This window comes from Pelophylax lessonae (assembly GCF_965119305.1).
Source record: "Pelophylax lessonae genome assembly, chromosome: 4".
In the NCBI taxonomy this organism is placed as follows: domain Eukaryota; kingdom Metazoa; phylum Chordata; class Amphibia; order Anura; family Ranidae; genus Pelophylax; species Pelophylax lessonae.
The window spans coordinates 71,484,556-71,512,359 of record NC_138771.1 but is presented as its reverse complement, the minus strand read 5'-3'; the positions used below and the strand labels follow the sequence as shown (position 1 = coordinate 71,512,359).

The 27,804-nt window shown below is 45.8% G+C and overlaps 1 protein-coding gene across 1 annotated transcript in view; it reads right to left on the bottom strand.

Annotated features, from left to right (window-relative positions):
* MAP1A (microtubule associated protein 1A) overlaps window positions 1-20,396 on the bottom strand; it is a 277,331-nt gene extending 256,935 nt beyond the window's left edge. The window contains exon 1 of the mRNA XM_082257037.1: window positions 20,162-20,396. Within this exon, the coding sequence (XP_082113163.1) occupies window positions 20,162-20,381 (220 nt within the window). The 5' untranslated portion in view covers window positions 20,382-20,396. The remainder of the gene's footprint in view (window positions 1-20,161) is intronic.
* Window positions 20,397-27,804: the final 7,408 nt, after the last annotated feature.

Here is a 27,804-nt window from a genome sequence, read left to right as displayed (position 1 = left end):
ACCAGAGGCCCCACTACACACCAGAGGTCCCCCTACACACCAGAGGTCCCCCTACACACCAGAGGCCCCACTACACACCAGAGGTCCGCCTACACACCAGAGGTCCGCCTACACACCAGAGGTCTCCTCATACACCAGAGGTCCCCCTACATACCAGAGGTCCCCCTACACACCAGAGGCCCCACTACATACCAGAGGTTCCCCTACACACCAGAGGCCCCACTACATACCAGAGGTCCCCCTACACATCAGAGGTTCCCCTACACACTAGAGTTCCCCCTACACATCAGAGGTTCCCCTACACACTAGAGGTCCCCCTACACATCAGTGGTTCCCCTACACACCAGAGGACTCCCTACACACCAGAGGTCCCCCTAAACATCAGAGGTCCCCCTACACACCAGGGGTCTACCTACACATCAGAGGTCCCCCTACACATCAGAGGCCTCCACTACATCAGTCCCCCTTTACATCAAAAGCCCCCTATAAATAAGTCCTCTGATCAGCACAGAGCCCCCCAGTCACACAGTCTCCTCTTCACATCAGACCACTTTTAGGCTTCAGCAGCACAACAGAGGGCAGGAGGTGGAGGAGGTCTGAAGAAGGGGAACCTTCATCTCCTCCTGGATGCTGTAGGAGGTAGTGCATGCCGCCTGCTCTGGATCATGTGTTGCCATTGCAAAAACTCAAAAAAAAGAGGGCGCCTTATCCTCAGGATGATGGTTTGTCTCTGAAGAAGAGAATTTATCCCTCGAAACACATTGACCAGCTAGGATCCTCGTCAGAGTTCTCCTTAGCTTGGGAGCACCTTGAGTCTCATGAACTACTGTGCTATGAATAAGTAGCTGGATATGCGGTCATTTCTACATTGTGAGTACATTTTATGAAGATAATAAATGTTATATGGCATAATGCACTAGGCCGGGGCGCCCTCTTTTGTTTGTGTTTTTGTAGTTGTTATTTGGGACAAGCCCAGTCCTACGAGGACAGCAAGGTCGGAATTATCCCTTGTATTGTGTGGGAAAGCAGTTACCTATGAAGAATTGCTACTAGACCGGGGCTTGACAAATTTGCTTTGATTCTAGAAGTCAGCTAAGAAATTTAGGAGCCAGTTTTTTTTTTTTTTTACTAACAAAGCTTACGAAGGTGAACTTATCCTTTAACCCTTTCACAGCGAGAGCCAAATTTGCATTTTTCTGCACACATTTATAAAATCATTTTAGGCCTGAAGATTACATAAAAACCCCAAACATTATATATTTTCAGAAAGCAGACACCCAAGAGAATAAAATAGTGTATTACCAATTTTTTATATCACGCAATATTACCGTAAAGGTCTAGGAAACACATACAGTGGTGATCGAAAGTATGGGCACCCCAGGTAAAAATGTGTATTAATGTGCATAAAGAAGCCAAGGAAAGATAGAAAAATTTCCAAAAGGCATCAAATTACAGATTAGACATTCTTATAATATGTCAACAAAAGTTAGATTTTATTTCCATCATTGACACTTTCAAAATTACAGAAAACAAAAAAATGGCGTCTGCAAAAGTTTGGGTACCCTGAAGAATTTATAGCATGCACTGCCCCCTTTGCAAGGCTGAGACCTGCCAGTGTCATGGATTGTTCTCAATCATCGTCTGGGAAGACCAGGTGATGTCAATCTCAAAGGTTTTAAATAACCAGACTCATCTGACCTTGCCCCAACAATCAGCACCATGGGATCTTCTAAGCAGTTGTCTAGAAAACTGAAACTGAAAATAGTTGACGCTCACAAAGCTGGAGAAGGCTATAAGAAGATAGCAAAGCGTTTTCAGATGTCAATATCCTCTGTTTGGGATGTAATTAAGAAATGGCAGTCATGAGGAACAGTGGAAGTTAAAGCAAGATCTGGAAGACCAAGAAAAATATCAGACAGAACAGCTCGCAGGATTGTGAGAAAAACAATTCAAAACCCACGTTTGACTGCACGATCCCTCCAGAAAGATCTGGCAGACACTGGAGTTGTGGTACACTATTCCGCTATAAAGAGATACTTATACAAATATGGTCTTCATGGAAGAGTCATCAGAAGAAAACCTCTTCTACGTCCTCACCACAAAAATCAGCGTTTGAACTTTGCAAATGAACATATAGACAAGCCTGATGCATTTTGGAAACAAGTTCTGTGGACCGATGAGGTTAAAATTGAACCGGAATGGCCGGAATGAGCAAAGGTACGTTTGGAGAAGAAGGGGCACAGAATTTAATGAAAAGAACCTCTGTCCAACTGTTAAACATGGGGGTGGATCAATCATGCTTTGGGGTTGTATTGCAGCCAGTGGCACAGGGAACATCTCACGAGTAGAAGGAAAAATGGATTCAATAAAATTTCTGCAAATTTTGGATAGTAACTTGATGCCATCTGTGAAAACGCTGAAGTTAAAGAGAGGATGGCTTCTACAAATGGATAATGATCCTAAACACACCTCGAAATCCACGGGGGATTACATCAAGAGGCATAAACTGAAGGTTTTGCCGTGGCCTTCACAATCTCCTGACCTCAACATAATTGAAAATCTATGGATAGACCTTAAAAGAGCAGTGCGTGACAGACAGCCCAGAAGTCTCAAAGAACTGGAAGACTTTTGTAAGGAAGAATGGGCAAAGATACCTCAAACAAGAATTGAAAGACTCTTGGATGGCTACAAAAAGCGTTTACAAGATGTGATACTTGCCAAAGGGGGCAGTACAGGATATTAACTCTGCAGGGTGCCCAAACTTTTGCAGACGCCATTTTTTTGTTTTCTGTAATTTTGAAAGTGTCAATGATGGAAATAAAATCTAACTTTTGTTGACATATTATAAGAATGTCTAATCTGTAATTTGATGCCTTTTGGAGATTTTTCCATCTTTCCTTGGCTTCTTTATGCACATTAATTCCAATTTTTACCTGGGGTGCCCAAATTTTCGATCACCACTGTAATTTCAGTAAAAAAACACATTAAAAGGTAATTTTAGAGAGCACAAAAACAATAAATTACCCAATTTTTTGGTAAGATATAAAAGCCGAGGTTGCACGGACTAAAAATATACCCAACATATCAAACCTTAAATTTCGGTGCACCCGTGACATGGCAACAACCTTCAGTACCCTACATTTTCTATAGGCAATACATTAAAAGCCCCCTATAAGTCATCAGTTTAGCGTTACGAAGGAGGTCTGGTGCTAGAATTATTGCTGTCATTCTGGTATGCGCAGCAATATGTAACATATGTACAGTGCTGGGACAATGCCACCCAGTGCCCAGGGCAAAGATGCCAAACTGGTGCCCCCTCCGGCGGGTTTAGGGTCAGGGCACCCACGTCCCTGCAATAAACCATTGCGGCCAGGGCATCTGACCCTTCTGCCCACCCCTTGTCCCGGCCCTGCATGTGTATCGCATTTAACAATTTTATGTGCTTGGGTGTAACTTACATTTTTTACAATTAATAAAAAAAATTTTCTACTTTATTTTTTTTCCCATCACATGTGATGATCTTTTGGTGACAGGTTCTGTTTAATGAGACATCTAAGCCGGTCTATAAGACCCTGCATGTCTCCCCTGTGCTCCACTGAATGTTATGCAATGCAGATCGCACTGCATACATTCTTCCCTGGCCTTGATGGCTGGGGTAACTGTCAACGGAGACCTGGAAGTGACATCACACGTCACTTCCAGGTCAACAACAGGAAGGCTCTCCTCCCTCCCCTCTACCCGGCGGTACCCACTATGCTGGTCCCGGGCCTGCAGAAGGGCAAGCGGATTCCAGGATACATAGCAGGGGGGGGCACATGCGGGTATAGGTGGAGCATTCAAGCAGCAGCCCAGGTGGCAGGACAAAATGTCTTGTTGCCATGCTGACCTGGCGCCTGGGGTTTGTCAAGCCCTGTACAAAACCAGCACACTCATGCACAGGAGGTGTTGTTATACTGTGTTCATGTGTTGCCATGGTGACCTGGTGCCTGGGGTTTGTCGAGCCCTGTACTAAACCGGCACACTCATGCACAGGAGGTGTTATTATACTGTGTTCATGTGTTGCCATGGTGACCTGGCGCCTGGGGCTTGTCGAGCCCTGTACTAGACCAGCACACTCATGCACAGGAGGTGTTATTTTACTGTGTTCATGTGTTGCCATGGTGACCTGGCGCCTGGGGTTTGTCAAGCCCTGTACAAAACCAGCACACTCATGCACAGGAGGTGTTGTTATACTGTGTTCATGTGTTGCCATGGTGACCTGGTGCCTGGGGTTTGTCGAGCCCTGTACTAAACCGGCACACTCATGCACAGGAGGTGTTATTATACTGTGTTCATGTGTTGCCATGGTGACCTGGCGCCTGGGGCTTGTCGAGCCCTGTACTAGACCAGCACACTCATGCACAGGAGGTGTTATTTTACTGTGTTCATGTGTTGCCATGGTGACCTGGCGCCTGGGGTTTGTCGAGCCCTGTACTAAACCAGCACACTCATGCAAAGGAGGTGTTATTATACTGTGTTCATGTGTGGCCATGGTGCGGCCAAGCTGGCAGCCATCCCCATAACAATGAATGATGCCGTGAGTCCTGGCCGTAGAGCGTCATTGGTTGTTATGTTACTCGTGGCTGGCCCGCCCGCATCATGGCAACTGTTGCTGGTCCAGGGCAAACTGGGTTCTGTGCTCATGGCACCTTGGGGGTACCCAGACATAGGGTGACGGGTCCCGGGCACCTTCATTCTGGGTCAATCTCCCGGAATAATTCGGACACAGCCAGGGGCATATCTGAGCCTCGGGGGACATTTACAGAAGGGACATTAGCGAGCAGTCCAGAATGCAGGGAACAGGGGTGGACTTACAACAACCCGGCCATAGTGCTAGCGCTGGCTCCACCTCCACCTGAGATCATACTGGTCACTGGTTAGCATCTAGCAACCATGGGCGTCACGACCGCGACACCATGCCCAGCATTCAAAGCTGAAGAAGGATTTACCTTCCTCCTCTTTCATGCCTACTGCTCTTCCACCACGGTCCACCCACCTCCTCTATTGTCTCCGGGCCTCCAGCATGCTCTAAAGCAGGGGTGTCAAACCCAATTTCATTGCGGGCCGCATCAGAATTGTGGTTGCCCTCAAAGGGCCAGTTGTATCTGTAAGACTAAATGTCCGGAGCACCCCGCTCCCCCTTACATTAGATGTCAAGAGCCCCCCACTAGGCTCCCACCCTCCCTTACATCACAGTGCATCCTCTTTACCTTGTGCTGCTTCCTGGAAGAAGCTGGGGATGGAGCTGGGAAACAGCATTCTGCAAACTCCAGCCCTCATCTGGTCCTCCTCCAGACCCTGCATTTTCTGAGACCAGGGGAGGCAGAGATGAGGTGGTGCTGCAGCTAAACAGAGAGGTACAGAATCTGTATGAGGAGTTCTGTCCTCCTCTCTGCTGCCGACTGCTGAGACAAGTTAGGGACAGAGGTGAGGGGGTAGCTGCAGGAGAGGTGCGAGGGCCACATGAAATGGCCTAGAGGGCCGCATTCGGCCCGCAGGCCTTGTGTTTGACACACGTGCTCTAAAGGAAGAAAGGAACTAATGTGTATAGGGGAAGGCCGAGTTCAGACCAGATTGATACAGTATGTGCAGACAGTGTCATCATGAGGAAGCCGGGCAGTCACTGCAAGAGGGGTTCATGCTGGGACTTGTACCCCTTCACTTTTGGCAGATGTGACCCCTAAAAAGTTAAGGACTACAGGTCCTAGCATAAACCCCTCAGAGCTGAGGATGCAAACCCCCCCCAACTAATGAAGGATTACAGGTCCCAGCATGAACCCATGAGCTCTTAGGCGTTCCATTTTTAGATCTCATGGGTTCATGCTGGTACTTCTAGTCCTTCAATTTTGGAGGGAGTCACATCCTTAGCTCTAAGAAGTTCAGGCTGGAACTTGTAGTCGTTCACTTTTGGGAGATGTGACTGCCCCAAAGGTAAAGGACTAAAGGTCCCAGCATGAACCTGTGAGATCTAAGGGGTTCCATTTATAGATCTCAGGGGTTCATGCCGGGACTTGTAGTCCTTCAATTCTGGAGGGAGTTGCATCCTTAGATCTAAGAAGTTCATGCTGGAACTTGTAGTCGTTCACTTTTTGGAGATGTGACCCAACAACCCCCCCCACCCCCCCCCCCCCCCCCGCCTCCCCTCCAACTAGTGAAGGACTACAGGTTCAGGCATGAACCCGTGAGATCTAAGAATGTGACAAAAATTGGCAAAAAAAAGGTATCAGAAATTGTCTTTTTTTTTGGGGGGGGGGGGTCCCTGATTGGCACTTTGGAATTGTGGTCACCCTACCCAGATGGCCCCCTGGTTGAGAAGCACAGAGCTAGGCTTTCCATCTACTTCAATCACAATATAGATGATACAAGCAATCTGGGCCACTGATATCTCTGCAATACAGAGGAGCACACAGCCTCAGTACTAGCAGATGCAGGGAGTCGCACTTCAGAGGGAAGTTTTCTAGGCTCCCGTTTTCGGCTTTAGCTGGAATCATCATAATCTATGGGTGAGATTATAGAGAGATGAGGGAGCAGTACACAGTCTGCACGCTGAGCCGGGATCTGCAGAAGTAATGTAAGCCGTGTCGTAACCAATAATCTCCCCAGTGCAGGCCGATGACTCAGTGATTGGAGAAGTACAACAGCAATGCGTCACGTCTGCCTGCAAATCTAATGAGATCCCAATATTCCATCACACATTCCCTGCAGAATGGACTCTATATGGGTGGGTCATCTAGACCATCAGACATACAGACAAGACTACGGTAAACATGCATTGCAAAAAAAAAATGTAATTTAGTTCTTACTTTTCCTTTGTTATCTAAAAGCTGGCCATACACCATACAATCTGATTGTACAATCATTTGGTTTTACCAAAATTATATAATATAAGGACAAACTTGAACAGCCAAATGTATTAGTATTAAATCAGACAGGCCTTTGGACTACATAGTTCATGGTAGATCTAAGACTCTCCACACACCAGGGTGGATAAAAATCGATTTTTTTTTTTTTTTAAATCTGTTTTTTTTTTATTTAAATTGGATTTGTTTTTTTATTTAACCACTTCCATACCAGACCAATTCTGGCACTCTGCTCCTACATGTAAAAATCATAATTTTTTTTTGCTAAAAAACTACTCAGAACCCCCAACCATTATATATGTTTTTTTTAGCAGAGACCCTAGAGAATAAAATGGTGGTCGTTGTCACGCGGTGCTTGCGCACCAATATTTTAATGAAAAAAAAAAGTTTAATGAAATAAAGAAAAGAAAAAAAAAACACTAAAGTTAGCCCAATTTATTTGTATATTGTGAAAGAGGATGTTAGGCTGAGTAAATAGATACCTAACATGTCACACTTTAAAGTTGCGCACACTCGTGGAATGCCGCCAACCTTCGGTACTTAAAAATCTCCATAGGCAACGCTTTAACATTTTTTACAGGTTACCAGTTTAGAGTTACAGAGGAGGTCTTGGGCTAGAATTATTGCTCTCACTCTAACGTTTGCGGCGATACCTCACATGTGTGGATTGAACGCTGTTTACATATGTGGGCGCGACGTACGTATGCGTTCACTTCTGCGTGCAAGCTCGGAGGGCAATTTAAATTTTTAATTTTTTTTATTTTTACACTTTCCCTTTAAAATGTTTTTTTTTATGCTTTTGGAGTAAAAATCTATCTAAAGATTTTATATTTAAGATAAAATAACAATTTAGTTTATTCAGCATGAAATGGAGCTTAGTTATGTAGCATGAGGCTGTATATTCTGCAATATTCATATTTTTGGTAAACTCATTCAATGAATCCAAGCTCTGCAAGCTGAGATAACATGCACTGCATTGAGGCATTCACATAATTTCACAGTAACTAAGAGATAAAACAAAGTTCAGGAATATTCCTTTATCCTATTGTTTTGCAAATCTGTGTACACTACAAACTGTATGATTGAATCGGTTCTGATATTGCTTACTAACCCGGCAGCTTATTATTCTAAATAGGAAACCTTCAATTTATTTGCAAATATTAAAGCGGAGTTCAAGTCTCCTAGCCAACATTGCATTAATAGCATTGCAGAGATCTTTGTAATTCCTGATAAGCATAATGGAAAATGTTGCCCATGTACACATTGCATCTACTTACAACCTGCTTATTTTTTTTTTGCCCCCTCAATTCTGGCTGCGGACATGCAGGATTTGGGCAGCTGAAGCCAGCCTGGCTTCATTTCCTGAATTTCGTGCAGCTGGCTACCCAGCATGCACTTCCGGATCTTGCGCCTGCGCAGTAACAACACTGCGGCGCGCTTTGTGTAATTGCATTAGACACCTGAAGACTTCTGGGATTGATGACATAGATATCCCAGGAGTCAATGGGCCTGGTTGATGAAGTAATCGCCTAGGCAGCTGCGACCAGAAGTCGCGGGGTACACTACTAAAAAAAAGGTACTTTCTGCAGAAATTTCAACACATCAATATCCAAACCTTAATCCACTAGCGATCTACATTACAATGTGGGTAATTCTTAAAAATGACGAACTCCAGCAAGAAATAAATCCTTACATTTAAAGAGCACCTGTCATTTCAGATCCATCATGGCAGCACCTGTTAGCGGCCATCCACTCACCTGCTGCCGCCACGTCCCTCACCTTGTTGTGTCACTGCCGCATCACCAGCCATCCCATTAAAGTGAATGGGACTTTCAGTGAGTCAATACCGGGTCAGAGGAGGAGCAGCTGCGGGACAGAGATGACAGTTGCTCTTTACAAATTATGATTTAAATTGAGTTAATTTAAATCAAGCCTTTTTACTAGTGATTTAAATCAGGATTTAAATCAACTTGATTTAAATCAAATCCACCCTGGTATTGTGGCTGACCATGTCCATCCCTTTATGACTATAGTGTTCCCATCTTCTGATGGCTCCTTCCAGCAGGATAACAGGTGTTGCTGGGGAGGTCTGTTGTTGCTGAGGGGATCTATAGTTGCTGGGAGAATTATTTTGCTGCTGGGGATATTTATTGCTGCTGGGGGATCTATTGTTGCTGGAGTATATCTATTGTTGCTGGCAGTATTTTCTTGTGGGGGATCTATTGTTGCTGGGAGGGATCTATTGTTGTTGGGAAGGATCTATTGTTGTTGGGAAGGTCTGTTGTTGCTGAGGGGATCTATAATTGCTGGAAGGAATCTTTTGTTGCTGGGGGGTTCTTGTGGGGGTCTATTGTGGCTGGGAGGGATATGTTGTTGCTGGGAAGGTCTGTTGTTGCTGAGGGGATCTATAGTTGCTGGGGATCTATAATTGCTGGGAGGATTCTATTGTTGCTCGGGAGATTTATTGCTTCTGGGAGGATTCTTTTATTGCTGGGTGATCTATTATTGCTGGGGGTATTTTCTTGTGGGGGATCTATTGTTGCTGGGAGGGATCTATTGTTGCTGGAGGATCTATAGTCGCTGAATGGGGTCTATTTTGCTGTGTGGATCTACTGTATTGTTGCTAGTCCATTGTTGCTGATTGCAGGGGACCTATTTTACTGCATTTCATTAGCAAATCCCATACTACGTACCACAGTAAAAGGTGGAATCAAGGGAAGGTGCCCAGAGGTGGGTAGGGGACAGAGACACGGGGTGACTCGGAAAGGGGGAGTTCCTGCACTTATTCTCTGAGAAAAAAGTCCTGCATAGTTTTGTCTAAAGCTCAGCACACATTGTACAATCTGATTGTACAATCTTTTAGATCTACCAACAACTAGGTAGTGCAAAAGCCTGCCTGACTAGTTACAGAATGATTGTAGAGTTAAGTAGATCCTCATATTCCATTGTTTATTTAAACCTAAAGTGGTGTACAAAGATTGAACAATCAGATATTATAATGTATGGTCAGCCTAAGGGCAAGTTCACACATGAGGTTGGGGGGGGGTATATACTCCTAAAATCGAGCCATGCTTTTACTAACCCCAGGCCACTATCTCCTTTAGCTGCAGAGGTAGAAGGCAGGGGTGTAAGCAAGCTCGGCAAGAATTACTGCTTTCGGTGTGCGCAGCACTTGCTAAATGAGACCCCTTTAAATGAAGAGAGATGCTCTGCAAGCACCCCGCAAACACATGCAATGGGTGCGGTTGTGGCACACTAGTGCAGCAATCAAGAGGTTAAAACAGGCAGTATGGAGGCAATATAACGCCTCCTCACTGCCTGTCAAAAACTCTCTAAAGAGCAATCTAAACGCAGATCACTCTTCAGAAACCAAAGCTAGTCTGAGCAAGCCCTAAGGGTGGCCATACACACTACAATCCGATTGCACAATCCCTTTGCAAATTCATTAAATTGAACAAATCTATGTAAAATGCGGCCAAACCTATGCAATGGGGGAGATTTACTAAGACTGGAGAGTGCAAAATCTGGTGCAGCTCTGCATAGAAATCAAACAGCTTTCAGTTTATTTGTCAAATTTTAACCGAAGAAGCTGCAGTTTGAAGTCGATTGGCTACCGTGCAGAGCTGCACCCAAGTTTGCACTCTCCAGTTTTAGTAAATCCCCTCCAATGCAATGGAATTTCCATCCAATCACACAGAGATGATGGTAAATGGAAAGGAGATTGTACAATGTATAAGGCCAGCTTAGGAGAACTGCAATGCAGGAGAAGTTAATGACATCCAGCACAGTGCAATGCTCTGACTCTACTGATACATAGAAAGCGACATTTACTAAGCAGATTCATAGGGAAATAGTTGGTAACTTTCCTCCCACATAGAACAGACGCAATTCACAGAGGAGCGGGATCTGTATTTTCCATTACCAGACATGCGCCTGTCCGCATCCTGGAAATAAACATCCTTATCCTTAATAAAAATTTTATGGGGAGGGGGGGGGGGTGTATAGGAGTTTTATATGGGATAGATGTCAGCTCTCTGTATGAAATTACTGGGGGGGGGGGTCTATAAGAGTTTTATATGGGATAGATATCAGCATTCTATATGAAATTACTGGGAGGGGGGGTGTATAGGAGTTGTATATGGGACAGATGTCAGCTCTCTTTATATTATTGGGGGGGTATAGGAGTTGTATATGGGACAAATGTCAGCTCTCTGTATATAGTTTGGGGGGGGTATAGGAGTTGTATATGGGACAGATGTCAGCTCTCTGTATATAGTTGGGGGGGGGTGTATAGGAGTTGTATATGGGACAGATATCAGCTCACTGTATGAAATTACTGGGGGGGGGGGGGTCTATAAGAGTTTTATATGGGATAGATGTCATCTCTCTATATGAAATTACTGGGGGGGGGGGTCTAGAAGAGTTTTATATGGGATAGATATCAGCATTCTATATGAAATTACTGGGAGGGGGGTGTATAGGAGTTGTATATGGGATAGATGTCAGCTCTCTGTATATAGTTTGGGGGGTGTATAGGAGTTGTATATGGGACAGATATCAGCTCTCTGTATATTATTGGGGGGGGGGGGGTGTATAGGAGTTGTATATGGGACAGATGTCAGCTCTCTGTATATAATTAGGGGGGTATAGGAGTTGTATATGGGATAGATGTCAGCTCTCTGTATATAGTTTTGGGGGGGTTGTATAGGAGTTGTATATGGGACAGATGTCTGCTCTCTGTATATAGTTTGGGGGGGGGTGTATAGGAGTTGTATATAGGACAGATGTCAGCTCTCTGTATATAGTTTTGGGGGGGGGGTATAGGAGTTGTGCATAGGACAGATGTTAGCTCTCTGTATATAGTTTGGGGGGGTATAGGAGTTGTATATGGGACAGATGTCAGCTCTCTGTATATTATTGGGGGGGGGGGTATAGGAGTTGTATATGGGACAGATATCAGCTCTCTGTATATAGTTTTTTTTGGGGGGGGGGGGTATAGGAGTTGTATATGGGACAGATGTCAGCTCTTTGTATATAGTTTGGGGGGGGGGTATAGGAGTTGTATATGGGACAGATGTCAGCTCTCTGTATATTATTGGGGGGGGGGGTATAGGAGTTGTATATGGGACAGATGTCAGCACTCTGTATATAGTTGGGGGGGGGGTATAGGAGTTGTGCATAGGACAGATGTTAGCTTTCTGTATATAGTTTGGGGGGGGTATAGGAGTTGTATATGGGATAGATGTCAGCTCTCTGTATATAGTTTGGGGGGGGGGTATAGGAGTTGTATATGGGACAGATGTCAGCTCTCTGTATATAGTTTGGGGGGTGTATAGGAGTTGTATATAGGACAGATGTCAGCTCTCTGTATATAGTTGGGGGGTGTATAGGAGTTGTATATGGGATAGATGTCAGCTCTCTGTATATAGTTTGGAGGGGGGGTATAGGAGTTGTATATGGGACAGATGTCAGCTCTCTGTATATAGTTGGGGGGGTGTATAGGAGTTGTATATGGGATAGATGTCAGCTCTCTGTATATAGTTTGGGGGTGGTGTATAGGAGTTGTATATGGGGCAGATATCAGCTCTCTGTATATAGTTTGGAGGGGGGTATAGGAGTTGTATATGGGACAGATGTCAGCTCTCTGTATATAGTTGGGGGGGTGTATAGGAGTTGTATATGGGATAGATGTCAGCTCTCTGTATATAGTTTGGGGGGGTATAGGAGTTGTATATGGGACAGATGTAAGCTCTCTGTATATAGTTTGGGGGGGTGTATAGGAGTTGTATATGGGACAGATATCAGCTCTCTGTATATAGTTTGGGGGGGGTATAGGAGTTGTATATGGGACAGATGTAAGCTCTCTGTATATAGTTTGGGGGGGTGTATAGGAGTTGTATATAGGACAGATGTCAGCTCTCTGGATATAGTTTGGGGGGTGTATAGGAGTTGTATATGGGACAGATGTCAGCTCTCTGTATATAGTTGGGGGGTGTATAGGAGTTGTATATGGGACAGATGTCAGCTCTCTGTATATAGTTTGGGTGGGGTGTATAGGAGTTGTATATGGGATAGATGTCAGCTCTCTGTATATAGTTTGGGGGGGGGGTGTATAGGAGTTGTATATGGGGCAGATATCAGCTCTCTGTATATAGTTTGGGGGGGGTATAGGAGTTGTATATGGGACAGATGTCAGCTCTCTGTATATAGTTTGGGGGGGTGTATAGGAGTTGTATATGGGATAGATGTCAGCTCTCTGTATATAGTTTGGGGGTGGTGTATAGGAGTTGTATATGGGACAGATATCAGCGCTCTGTATATAGTTTGGAGGGGTGTATAGGAGTTGTATATGGGACAGATGTAAGCTCTCTGTATATAGTTTGGGGGGTGTATAGGAGTTGTATATAGGACAGATGTCAGCTCTCTGGATATAGTTTGGGGGGTGTATAGGAGTTGTATATGGGACAGATGTCAGCTCTCTGTATATAGTTTGGGGGGGTATAGGAGTTGTATATGGGACAGATGTCAGCTCTCTGTATATAGTTTGGGGGGGGGGTATAGGAGTTGTATATGGGACAGATATCAGCTCTCTATCTGTATATAGTTGGGGGGGGGTATAGGAGTTGTATATGGGACAGATGTCAGCTCTCTGTATATAGTTTGGGGGGGGGTGTATAGGAGTTGTATATGGGACAGATATCAGCTCTCTATCTGTATATAGTTGGGGGGTATAGGAGTTGTATATGGGACAGATGTCAGCACTCTGTATATAGTTGGGGGGGGTATGGGAGTTGTGCATAGGACAGATGTTAGCTCTCTGTATATAGTTTGGGGGGTATAGGAGTTGTATATGGGACAGATGTCAGCTCTCTGTATATTATTGGGGGGGGTGTATAGGAGTTGTATATGGGACAGATGTCAGCTCTCTGTATATAGTTTGGGGGGTGTATAGGAGTTGTATATGGGACAGATGTCAGCTCTCTGTATATAGTTTGGGGGGGTGTATAGGAGTTGTATATGGGACAGATGTCAGCTCTCTGTATTTAGTTGGGGGGGGGGGTGTATAGGAGTTGTATATGGGACAGATGTCAGCTCTCTGTATATAGTTTGGGGGGGAGTGTATAGGAGTTGTATATGGGACAGATATCAGCTCTCTGTATATAGTTTGGAGGGGGGGTGTATAGGAGTTGTATATGGGACAGATGTCAGCTCTCTGTATATAGTTTGGGGGGGGGCGTGTATAGGAGTTGTATATGGGACAGATATCAGCTCTCTGTATATAGTTTGGGGGGGGCGTGTATAGGAGTTGTATATGGGACAGATATCAGCTCTCTGTATATAGTTTGTGGGGGGGGGGTATAGGAGTTGTATATGGGACAGATGTCAGCTCTCTGTATATAGTTTGGGGGGGGCGTGTATAGGAGTTGTATATGGGACAGATATCAGCTCTCTGTATATAGTTTGGGGGGGGGGCGTGTATAGGAGTTGTATATGGGACAGATGTCAGCTCTCTGTATATAGTTTGGGGGGGGGCGTGTATAGGAGTTGTATATGGGACAGATATCAGCTCTCTGTATATAGTTTGTGGGGGGGGGGTATAGGAGTTGTATATGGGACAGATGTCAGCTCTCTGTATATAGTTTGGGGGGGGTATAGGAGTTGTATATGGGATAGATGTCAGCTCTCTGTATATAGTTGGGGGGGGTATAGGAGTTGTATATGGGACAGATGTCAGCTCTCTGTATATAGTTGGGGGGGTATAGGAGTTGTATATGGGACAGATGTCAGCTCTCTGTATATAGTTTGGGGGGGTGGTATAAGAGTTGTATATGGGATAGATGACAGCTCTCTGTATATAGTTTGGGGGGTATATGAGTTGAATATGGGATAGATATCAGCTCTCTGTATATAGTTTGGGGGGGGGGGTGTATATGAGTTGTATATGGGACAGATGTCAGCTCTCTGTATATAATTGGGGGGGTGTATAGGAGTTGTATATGGGACAGATGTCATCTCTCTGTATATAGTTTGGGAGGGTATAGGAGTTGTATATGGGACAGATGTCAGCTCTCTGTATATAGTTTGGGGGGGGTATAGGAGTTGTATATGGGACAGATGTCAGCTCTCTGTATATAGTTTGGGGGGTGTATAGGAGTTGTATATGGGACAGATGTCAGCTCTCTGTATATAGTTTGGGGGGGGGGTATAGGAGTTGTATATGGGACAGATGTCAGCTCTCTGTATATAGTTGGGGGGGGTATAGGAGTTGTATATGGGACAGATGTCAGCTCTCTGTATATAGTTTGGGGGTATAGGAGTTGTATATGGGACAGATATCAGCTCTCTATCTGTATATAGTTGGGGGGGGGGTATAGGAGTTGTATATGGGACAGATGTCAGCTCTCTGTATATAGTTTGGGGGGTGTATAGGAGTTTGTCAGCAAAATAACATGTCAGGCTCTATGTAAAGTAAACATAGGTGTTTTATTAATAAATTTATAGGGTATATTAACAACCGTGCAATAAAATCATTGGATAGATACGATCAGTGCAAATACGAGAAACAAGACAAACAAGACATATACATAAACAAAAAGTGACAGAAAACCGGCCGGCATGAGCTTATTATACTTCAATTAGTATTAATATACAATCAATCGATTAATCAATAGGATTTCTTGAAGGGACTCTTTAAAGTACAATCGTGCGCCAATTTGGATTGGTAGCTGTGTGTGGGTAGACAATGTTATCTGATTTGCTCCAGGGAAGCCACTAATCGTGGTAAATATGAATGAGGTGGTTATGGAAGGTGTGTTGCTGTGGGCAAGTTGATGGTGTGGGATATATCAATAATTTTGTAATTTCCTTGTATGGTGATATATCATTCCATATGGTTATGTGACTTGGTTGGGGATTTTTTGCAGTGATCATGTATTATTGCCTTGATCGCTGATGGTTGTAATACCGTTTTTTCACCCCTAGGTGGTCGGATGTTTGCTCCACAGATATTCAATGAAGGTTAGTTTATATCCAAACGCATATTTCCTTATACCTATTAAGAGCAGCAATATATCTATCTCTCCGGGGACTAAACAATGGTATGACAGTATTGTCCAACACATTGACGGTTAATCACCGTGTCTTCACCCCTATTTGATAGGTTTGCTTTGGTATGGAGGATATTAAGTAGTGTTGGGGACTAGGCAGAGCTATCACAGTATTAACCGCTGACCGCGCTTGTGTATCGGTTCAGTACGGTTCACATGGAGGGTGTTCGCTCTGACGGCGTGAAGCCGTTTCTTCACCCCTATATAATAAGTGCTTGGTTTACCTTTGTTGATAGTCTGTGGAGCAGTGCATCCGCCTTCGTTGTTTGTTGCCAACGTTTTCCATGTGCCGTCCTTTGTTTCCGTTCTCCTGGTCGTTCCGGGCGTCCGATATGTGGTTGGAGTGGTGAGGGGTATGCCGCCGGGCAATGACGTCGACGCGTTTCGCCTTTTCTTGCGTAGCTTCGTCTGGACGTCCAGACGAAGCTACGCAAGAAAAGGCGAAACGCGTCGACGTCATTGCCCGGCGGCATACCCCTCACCACTCCAACCACATATCGGACGCCCGGAACGACCAGGAGAACGGAAACAAAGGACGGCACATGGAAAACGTTGGCAACAAACAACGAAGGCGGATGCACTGCTCCACAGACTATCAACAAAGGTAAACCAAGCACTTATTATATAGGGGTGAAGAAACGGCTTCACGCCGTCAGAGCGAACACCCTCCATGTGAACCGTACTGAACCGATACACAAGCGCGGTCAGCGGTTAATACTGTGATAGCTCTGCCTAGTCCCCAACACTACTTAATATCCTCCATACCAAAGCAAACCTATCAAATAGGGGTGAAGACACGGTGATTAACCGTCAATGTGTTGGACAATACTGTCATACCATTGTTTAGTCCCCGGAGAGATAGATATATTGCTGCTCTTAATAGGTATAAGGAAATATGCGTTTGGATATAAACTAACCTTCATTGAATATCTGTGGAGCAAACATCCGACCACCTAGGGGTGAAAAAACGGTATTACAACCATCAGCGATCAAGGCAATAATACATGATCACTGCAAAAAATCCCCAACCAAGTCACATAACCATATGGAATGATATATCACCATACAAGGAAATTACAAAATTATTGATATATCCCACACCATCAACTTGCCCACAGCAACACACCTTCCATAACCACCTCATTCATATTTACCACGATTAGTGGCTTCCCTGGAGCAAATCAGATAACATTGTCTACCCACACACAGCTACCAATCCAAATTGGCGCACGATTGTACTTTAAAGAGTCCCTTCAAGAAATCCTATTGATTAATCGATTGATTGTATATTAATACTAATTGAAGTATAATAAGCTCATGCCGGCCGGTTTTCTGTCACTTTTTGTTTATGTATATGTCTTGTTTGTCTTGTTTCTCGTATTTGCACTGATCGTATCTATCCAATGATTTTATTGCACGGTTGTTAATATACCCTATAAATTTATTTATAAAACACCTATGTTTACTTTACATAGAGCCTGACATGTTATTTTGCTGACAAATTAACCTTCTTTCCTCTGTGGTCTATACAGAAATACTTTGTTCATATGCTTCTCTTGGTTAAGTCAGCACATGCATTCTTACACACAGGCACAAACATAGACTGATACAACTACTCCTCAATAAACCACCTTATATGGTGTATAGGAGTTGTATATGGGACAGATATCAGCTCTCTGTATATAGTTTGGGGGGGGGTGTATAGGAGTTGTATATGGGACAGATATCAGCTCTCTGTATATAGTTGGGGGGGGGGGGTATAGGAGTTGTATATGGGACAGATATCAGCTCTCTATCTGTATATAGTTGGGGGGGGGGTATAGGAGTTGTATATGGGACAGATGTCAGCTCTCTGTATATAGTTTGGGGGGGAGTGTATAGGAGATGTATATGGGACAGATATCAGCTCTCTGTATATAGTTTGGGGGGGGGGTATAGGAGTTGTATATGGGACAGATATCAGCTCTCTATCTGTATATAGTTGGGGGGGTATAGGAGTTGTATATGGGACAGATATCAGCTCTCTGTATATAGTTTGGGGGGGGGGGTATAGGAGTTGTATATGGGACAGATGTCAGCTCTCTGTATATAATTGGGGGGGTGTATAGGAGTTGTATATGGGACAGATGTCAGCTCTCTGTATATAGTTTGGGGGGGGGTATAGGAGTTGTATATGGGACAGATATCAGCTCTCTGTATATAGTTGGGGGGGTATAGGAGTTGTATATAGGACAGATATCAGCTCTCTGTATATAGTTTTGGGGGGTGTATATGAGTTGTATATAGGACAGATATCAGCTCTCTGTATATAGTTTGGGGGGGGGGGGTTATAGGAGTTGTATATGGGACAGATATCAGCTCTCTGTATATAGTTTGGGGGGGGGGTATAGGAGTTGTATATAGGACAGATGTCAGCTCTCTGTATATAGTTTGGGGGGGGGGTATAGGAGTTGTATATGGAACAGATGTCAGCTCTCTGTATATAGTTTGGGGGGGGGGGTATAGGAGTTGTATATGGAACAGATGTCAGCTCTCTGTATATAGTTGGGGGGGGGTATATAGGAGTTGTATATGGGATAGATGTCAGCTCTCTGTATATAATTGGGGGGGGGTGTATAGGAGTTGTATATGGGATAGATGTCAGCTCTCTGTATATAGTTGGGGGGGGGGGTGTATAGGAGTTGTATATGGGACAGATGTCAGCTCTCTGTATATAATTGGGAGGGAGTATATAGGAGTTGTATATGGGATAGATGTCAGCTCTCTGTATATAATTGGGGGGGGGGGGTGTATAGGAGTTGTATATGGGATAGATGTCAGCTCTCTGTATATAGTTGGGGGGGGGGTGTATAGGAGTTGTATATGGGACAAATGTCAGCTCTCTGTATATAGTTGGGGGGGGGGTGTATAGGAGTTGTATATGGGATAAATGTCAGCTCTCTGTATATAATTGGGGGGGTATAGGAGTTTTTAGGAAGGATGAGATTTTGGCAGTGACCCCGATGTGACATTACTGCAGAGCTCTGCATACATACGGGGGAGTGTAGAAGGTTCGGGTGACACAATGATGAACAATACTGCAGTGTAATGTACAGGAGAGGAGAACACCGTCACCGATTCTCATACTCAGTCAGCCAGCAGAGAAATCACCCCAAATTATTACAGAGGATACACGGGGGGAGCGGGGTGGAGCGGCACGTACGGTAAAATGAGGAATGAAGCAAGCAGGGAAATGAGGATGCCATGGGGGTGATTTCCTTAATCTTAGAGCAGATTGTACAATCAGATTGCATGGTGTATGACCACCATGAAGTGGATCTGCAGTATGCAGGAGATCGGATGCCAGTCCCATGTCAGATAACATGTCAGGAAGTTGCATTACTAAAGGCAATCAGGGGTGTTTTGTTTGCAGGGGAATTTTCCCTTAGTTTAGTAAATGTGATCTAATTCACTTTGCAGAGAACGCCCAATCATGGAAGGAGGGGGATTTTATCTTGCATAGGATTGGATGATAGAAGGAAGCAGAGCTTCACCAGGAGAAGGGAAAGTTCCCTGTAAAGTGAATGTTTTAGTGATTGAGCCCCGGACTCGTTATTTGCTCATAGGACCGGCAGCCGATCTCCTGCACACTGCAGACCCCAGACATTGTACGGTGTCCATACACAATACAATCTGATTGTACCATACATCACACAATCTGCTTTACGGTGGCCAAAGACGCTTCGATAAATCCTAGATCTCCTTTCTGATCAATCTCTCCCAATAGGAATAATTATTGATGACAACCCAATCAATCGATATTCCACAACCAGGGAAGCGAAGTTTAGTTATGATCTTAGGACACAATTGCAAGTGATCGATTGTATATCTCGGTCATGCAGTTTTATAATGTGACCGGTGGGAATTGGCTTGAATAGTGTATCTCAGTGCTACCGATTAACGATCGATAATATCCCGCCCTGGCCGATCGAGTCAGTGCGATCAGATCTGATCGGAAAGTTGTGTCTATCGGATTGGATCGATCAGATTATAAAATCGTAGCATGCATAGACACTATGTAACCTGCCTGATTGTGTAGACCCTGAATTGTTCAGGTCCCATCTCACAGATTGTACAATCAGATCGCACAGTGTATGGGTCCATCCCATCACTCACCGTGCTCTAGGTGATCCCTCACCGCCTGCAGCTGGCTCTCGGTGGCGATGTCCCCAATGACGATAAGCAGGTAATGTCTCCGAGGATTCCACCTGGCGGCGGAGGCTGCAGCAGTCACCGAGCGCCGCTCTCCGTGGTGCTGAACCTCCAGCGCCGAGCCTGCTGCGCCGGTCTCCATAGCAACGCCGAGGGCCTTCGCACAGCCCGCCTCGGTCTCCATGGAAACGTCCGGGAGGCTGAAAGGGGAAGGGAGGGAGCGCGCTCGGGTTCTTAAAAGAAGGCTTGGGTGCCGCTGATTGGTCGAGACAGCCTCGCCAGGGTGACGCTAGAATATGGGGCGTGACTAACAGAGAAAGCTTTGCTCTTATTGGCTGATAAGGGAAAGCTAAGCAATCCTTCATGGGAGGAACGTTTCGAGTGTTAACCCCCGAGGCGCCGAGGCCGGGAATTTTTTTGCAGTGTAATTTCTGCAGTCATAGTGTTCTTCAGAGGATTTAATTCAACACTAAAGTGTAGTTTTCTGATGTAATAAAACAATATTTTCATTCATCAAAACACTGCATGCAGGTTTGTGCTGAGTAATATGTACTGGTGGGTGGGGGTGGGGTGCCTTTTATGTTTAAAGGGTGAATCCACTTTGAGTCCAAAAACTGTCCTAGCCCCGCCTCCTCTTCTCTTCCCATTGGTTTGCATAGCCTATGGCATTAGGTGTGCACCGCAGAGCCCAAACACACATGTATATCAGTAGAGCAGTGGACGGTGTCGGTACTGCAGTGGATGGTGTCAGTAGAGCAGTGGACGGTGTCAGTAGAGCAGAGGACGGTGTCAGTAGAGCAGAGGACGGTGTCAGTAGAGCAGAGGATGGTGTCAGTAGAGCAGTGGACGGTGTCAGTAGAGCAGTGGATGGTGTCAGTAGAGCAGTGGACGGTGTCAGTAGAGCAGTGAATGGTGTCAGTAGAGCAGTGGACGGTGTCAGTAGAGCAGTGGATGGTGTCAGTAGAGCAGTGGACGGCATCAGTAGAGCAGTGGACAGTGTCAGTAGAGCAGAGGACGGTGTCAGTAGAGCAGAGGACAGTGTCAGTAGGGCAGAGGACGGTGTCAGTAGAGCAGTGGACGGTGTCAGTAGAGCAGTGGACGGTGTCAGTAGAGCAGTGGACGGTGTCAGTAGAGCAGTGGATGGTGTCAGTAGAGCAGTGGACGGTGTCAGTAGAGCAGTGGACGGTGTCAGTAGAGCAGTGGATGGTGTCAGTAGAGCAGTGGACGGCATCAGTAGAGCAGTGGACAGTGTCAGTAGAGCAGAGGACGGTGTCAGTAGAGCAGAGGACAGTGTCAGTAGAGCAGAGGACGGTGTCAGTAGAGCAGTGGACGGTGTCAGTAGAGCAGTGGACGGTGTCAGTAGAGCAGTGGATGGTGTCAGTAGAGAAGTGGACGGTGTCAGAAGAGCAGAGGACGGTGTCAGTAAAGCAGAGGACGGTGTCAGTAGAGCAGTGGAAGGTGTCAGTAGAGCAGAGGACGGTGTCAGTAGAGCAGTGGACGGTGTCAGTAGAGCAGAGGATGGTGTCAGTAGAGCAGTGGACGGTGTCAGTAGAGCAGTGGATGGTGTCAGTAGAGCAGTGGACGGTGTCAGTAGAGCAGTGAATGGTGTCAGTAGAGCAGTGGACGGTGTCAGTAGAGCAGTGGACGGTGTCAGTAGAGCAGTGGATGGTGTCAGTAGAGCAGTGGACGGCATCAGTAGAGCAGTGGACAGTGTCAGTAGAGCAGAGGACGGTGTCAGTAGAGCAGAGGACAGTGTCAGTAGAGCAGAGGACGGTGTCAGTAGAGCAGTGGACGGTGTCAGTAGAGCAGTGGACGGTGTCAGTAGAGCAGTGGACGGTGTCAGTAGAGCAGTGGATGGTGTCAGTAGAGCAGTGGACGGTGTCAGTAGAGCAGTGGACGGTGTCAGTAGAGCAGTGGATGGTGTCAGTAGAGCAGTGGACGGCATCAGTAGAGCAGTGGACAGTGTCAGTAGAGCAGAGGACGGTGTCAGTAGAGCAGAGGACAGTGTCAGTAGAGCAGAGGACGGTGTCAGTAGAGCAGTGGACGGTGTCAGTAGAGCAGTGGACGGTGTCAGTAGAGCAGTGGATGGTGTCAGTAGAGAAGTGGACGGTGTCAGAAGAGCAGAGGACGGTGTCAGTAAAGCAGAGGACGGTGTCAGTAGAGCAGTGGAAGGTGTCAGTAGAGCAGAGGACGGTGTCAGTAGAGCAGTGGACGGTGTCAGTAGAGCAGTGGATGGTGTCAGTAGAGAAGTGGACGGTGTCAGTAGAGCAGTGGATGGTGTCAGTAGAGCAGTGGACGGTGTCAGTAGAGCAGTGGATGGTGTCAGTAGAGAAGTGGACGGTGTCAGTAGAGCAGAGGACGGTGTCAGTAAAGCAGAGGACGGTGTCAGTAGAGCAGTGGACGGTGTCAGTAGAGCAGTGGATGGTGTCAGTAGAGAAGTGGACGGTGTCAGTAGAGCAGAGGACGGTGTCAGTAGGGCAGTGGACGGTGTCAGTAGAGCAGTGGATGGTGTCAGTAGAGAAGTGGACGGTGTCAGTAGAGCAGAGGACGGTGTCAGTAAAGCAGAGGACGGTGTCAGTAGAGCAGTGGAAGGTGTCAGTAGAGCAGAGGACGGTGTCAGTAGAGCAGAGGGCGGTGTCAGTAGAGCAGTGGACGGTGTCAGTAGAGCAGTGGATGGTGTCAGTAGAGCAGTGGACGGTGTCAGTAGAGCAGTGGACGGTGTCAGTAGAGCAGAGGACGGTGTCAGTAAAGCAGAGGACGGTGTCAGTAGAGCAGTGGACAGTGTCAGTAGAGCAGAGGACGGTGTCAGTAGAGCAGAGGACAGTGTCAGTAGAGCAGAGGACGGTGTCAGTAGAGCAGTGGACGGTGTCAGTAGAGCAGTGGACGGTGTCAGTAGGGCAGTGGACGGTGTCAGTAGAGCAGTGGATGGTGTCAGTAGAGAAGTGGACGGTGTCAGTAGAGCAGAGGACGGTGTCAGTAAAGCAGAGGACGGTGTCAGTAGAGCAGTGGATGGTGTCAGTAGAGCAGAGGACGGTGTCAGTAGAGCAGAGGACGGTGTCAGTAGAGCAGTGGACGGTGTCAGTAGAGCAGTGGATGATGTCAGTAGGGCAGTGGACAGTGTCAGTAGAGCAGAGGACGGTGTCAGTAGAGCAGTGGACGGTGTCGGTAGAGCAGTGGACGGTGTCGGTAGAGCAGTGGACGGCGTCAGTAGAGCAGAGATTGGTGTCAGTAGGGCAATGGACGGTATCGGAAATGTTTTACATTTTTATTATTTTTTGGGTGTTCCTCACTATCCAGCCTGCTATGTGAGGTGTGTGCTTATCCACTTAAGACCCGGAGGATTTTCCTGCTAAAAGACCAGGGGGTATTTTGCGATTCGGCACTGCGTGACTTTAATGGACAATTGCGCGGTCGTGCGACGCTGTACCTAAACGAATTTGACGTCCTTTTTTTCCCACAAACAGAGCTTTCTTTTGGTGGTATTTGATCACCTGTGCGATTTTTTGATCACGCGCTATAAACAAAAAAAGAGCGACAATTTTGCAAAAATAGCAATATTTTTCACATTTTTTTATATGAAATTCCCCAAAAAAAATGTAAAAATCAAAATTTTTTAACATTTTCGGCCAATTTGTTTTATCCTACCTATGTTTGGTAAAAAAAATCGCAAAAAGCGTATTTTTATTGGTTTGCGCAAAAGTTATCGCGTTTACTAACAAAGGGAAAGATTTTTGTCATTTTTGTTGTTTTTTTTTTTAACGCGTAATGGCGGCGATCTGCGATTTTTTTTGCGGTACTGCGACATTGCGGCGGACAGATCGGACCCTTGACTGACATTTTTGACACTTTTGGGGTTACCAGTGACATTTCTACAGTAATCAGTGCTATACATATGCACTGTTACTGTAAAAATACACTGGTAGTGAAGGGGTTAACTTTATTTGGGAGGGAGGGGCTGTGTGTGTCCCTAGGGGCGTGCTTTCTACTGTGATTGGCTGTGGCTTGAGCTGTAAGGACACTGATCAACGGATCTACATAGTAGATCCGTGTGATCGGTGTCTTTACACCGAGGAGAATGACAGGTGGCTTGTTTACACAAGCTGCCTGACATTCTCCCTCTCCCCCGACGATCGCCGAGTGACCGGCGGACATCGGGTCCGCTGGTCACACACGCGGGGGGGTCCGTGGGTGCGCGCTCGCTCCCCAGACCCTCCCAGGCTAGTGACGTTAATTAACGTCACTCTGCCTGGCAGGGGCTGACCGCCGCAGTAAATCTACTTGCGGCGGTCGGCAAGCGGTTAAAATGACTTATTTATTGATGGGGCAGATTTTCTTATCAGAGTGACTTCATTTTTTTTACAGCTGGACTCCAGACACAAAAACATTTATTTTACCACTTGACCTCTGGATGATTTACCCCTCCTTCATGACCAGGCTATTTTTTGGGAAACAGCACTGCGTTATTTTAACTGACAATTGCACGGTCATGCAACGCAGTACCCAAATAAAATGTATGTAATTTTTTCCCCACAAGTAGAGATTTCCCTTGGAGGTATTTGATCACCTCTGCATTTTTTTTACTTTTTTGGGCTATAAAAAAAATATATATATAGTTTTTAAGTTCTGTTATAAACATATCCATTAAAAAAAATGTAAAAAATCAAATTTCTTCATAAATTTAGGCCAATATGTATTCTGCTACATGTTTCCGGTAAAAATAAAATCCCAGTAAGTGAATATTGATTGGTTTGCGCAAAAGTTAGTGTCTTCAAACTATAGGATATTTTTTTATTTTGTTTTTTTTCTAGTAATGACGTCGATTAGCGACTTATAGCGGAACATTCTGACAATAACTGACACTTTCTGACACTACCTGACATTCTGACACTAGCTGACACTTTGTGAGAACCAGTGACACTAATACAGGGATCAGTGCTCAAAATATGCACTGTCACTGTACCAATGACTGAAGGTAGGGAGGAAAAGATCCCTGGTGCTGCACATCTACAGAGTCCTATAATAGTGATGGGAGAGACAACCTCAGCCTGGACTCTCGCCAGGCCATGCCCCTCCCCCCCCCCCCCTTACGAGTTTCGCCCACCCCCGGAGCATTTTTTTGCTATATGGCACAGTGCTACTTTAACTGACAATCACACGGTCATGTAACTCTGTATGTAGCACTGCCCCTTTGAGGGCTGCTGGAAATAACACTTTCTGGATTCCCCTGGGTTACCCTTAGCAACTGGTAGCAGAACATTAGCAATTTAAGTCCTTGGCCCATTCAATGATCAGTCCAGGGGATGTTGTTTTGTAGTTTTATTAAGAACTTGGATAGGAGAAGGGATGAGTGGGATACCCCAACTAACAACTATTCACAGTGTTGGACCTCTGGATTCAGCCACACACTCTGATTCCCCAGGCCGACTGCCTGTGACCACCATCCACAGCAACAGAAGAGGAGACAGCCGTCACCCTCCTTCCGGGACCTGGCTTCCCGCCCAAAGCCCCCCCTGCCTACATGTGCTCCTGGCTTTTCCACCCTATCCCATCATGCACCACTCTCTGTGCCAAACCCATGGGACCGTATCAAAGCCTGTGTGTCATTGGCTGGGTTTCCTCCACTGTCCAATGTACCTCTCCATTGGATACAGAGTTTACACTCCCTCAGCCCACATGAATCATACATGGAACAGGCCTAACTAGTAGATCCAGCTCCCTGATAAGCAAAGAGCTCAAATGCTTTACCTACTGCTTTCCTGTTAAGCAGAGAAAGCCAAAAACTATACCTGCTATATAGCACCTGCTACATCCACCCCCCACCAAAAAGGAGCCAGGTCCCCATTGGCTCTGGGGCAGCCGTTCCCCTACAAAAATCCTTTCAAAACTTTACATAGAGTATCCCACAAATCTGGAAAGGGGGAAAAGGGAAAGAACAAATTTTACAATTAATTAATTTTGTAGAAAAAAATATATAGATATCTCTGCTGTACATTATATACACACTAGGTGCATTAATAGAATGCACCCCCCACCAAACAAAACTCTGTTCCGGTAGGTAAAATAACATCCTAACTGACTACCACTATATTAGTCCTAGGCAACCTGTAAAAAAAAAAAAAAGTTAAGCACTTCTGTTAAATTACATATTCAAGTAACCACATAACTAACTGACAATAGTGAGGAGATCCTCTCCGCAGGGACAACCTTCTCACCCAACATCCCTAACTAAGGGATCCGGTAAGTGTTCCAACCGCCAGTCTTCATACAACATATAGTATCGCTCCTCCAAGGCAACACTAACCCTGTCACTGGCTATGTATCACTGGTCATGCCCCCAAGGTCAGGAAGACGTGTGGTGTCACATTAGTGTCTGCAGCGTCCTTTCCATCTGCAACACTGGGACAACAAGTCCTCTTTTGACAGGAATTTTCTTTTCTGCTGGAGCCCGAGCAACCTGTCATTACCTGCAGGAGTGACAGTCTCTTCAGGGGTCCCTTGCACTAGGGCACCCCCCACCAAACAAGCTTCAGGCTGCTACCGGCCCCTTCTAGGCAGCAACCCAACATAGATCCATCTTCGGCCCGTTGGCCCAAATTAGTCAGGGTGTTCCTTTAACTCGGGAGGATGTTGGATCCTGGCTCGATGGCCCAAGGGATCTCCTCAATAGCCTGACTTCAGACTCTCCAGAGTCTCTCTCTCTCTCTGTTAAAGTTTAGAGGGTCGGCCCTCTTAGGTGAATCCACTTAGCAGTGGTATGTGGCAGAGTCCTCAACCCTTCTTGCAAAGATAGAAGGGAAAGGGGTAGTGGAAATAGGGCTTGAGCCCTAACAGTAACTGAACTCAGACTGTGCTGCATATTTTGCAGCCAACAACTCAGGCTAGCCAGCCTTAACAGGATTTAACAGTCTGTCTCCAACAGTAGTAGTCAAGATGGGGAACTCACACAACTTTCCCCTCTTCATCTTTTACTCTGATCAACCAAGCCTGGCCAGATCCATCTGGCCGGCGGACTTCTACCTGGTCTACATAGTTAGCCCACCCATGATTCCAGTTTGCCTTCACCGACTGGAAGGTCTTCCACAACTCCGGCTTGGACTGTTTGCAGTGGGGTTTCGGGGTAAAGAGAAAATCCCACACAGCCTCATCACACCAAGCCTCTCTTCTGGCCTCAATCTCCAGCATGACCTCCCGTGGAGCATAGGGGTAGTCATACCCATATTCCAAGGCCACCTTCCGTTGCATCAGTCTTTGTATCCTGGAGAATCTGGGGAGGGTTTGTCGATTTCCTCTCCCAGGTGGGGAATACAGGGTCTCCTCCTTTTTGATGAGGGAGGCATAGACCTCATTTTGATCCCAAGCCCAGGCATAGCTCCGAGGTGGGGATAAATCTGGGACCCCGTTAGAGTAGGCTGCACAGAACCCCAGATTCTTGGTGCACTGTCTACGCACCACAGAATCCCTAGTCTCCTCATCAGTGGTGCCTAAACTGACTGGACTGCTCCGATCTTCTGACCCCAGTCCCATTCAGTCTCTTCCTCCGATCTCCACACATCTAGTCCTTCCTCCAAGGATCCATAGCGATGTTGGAAACTGGAAGACCCCAAATC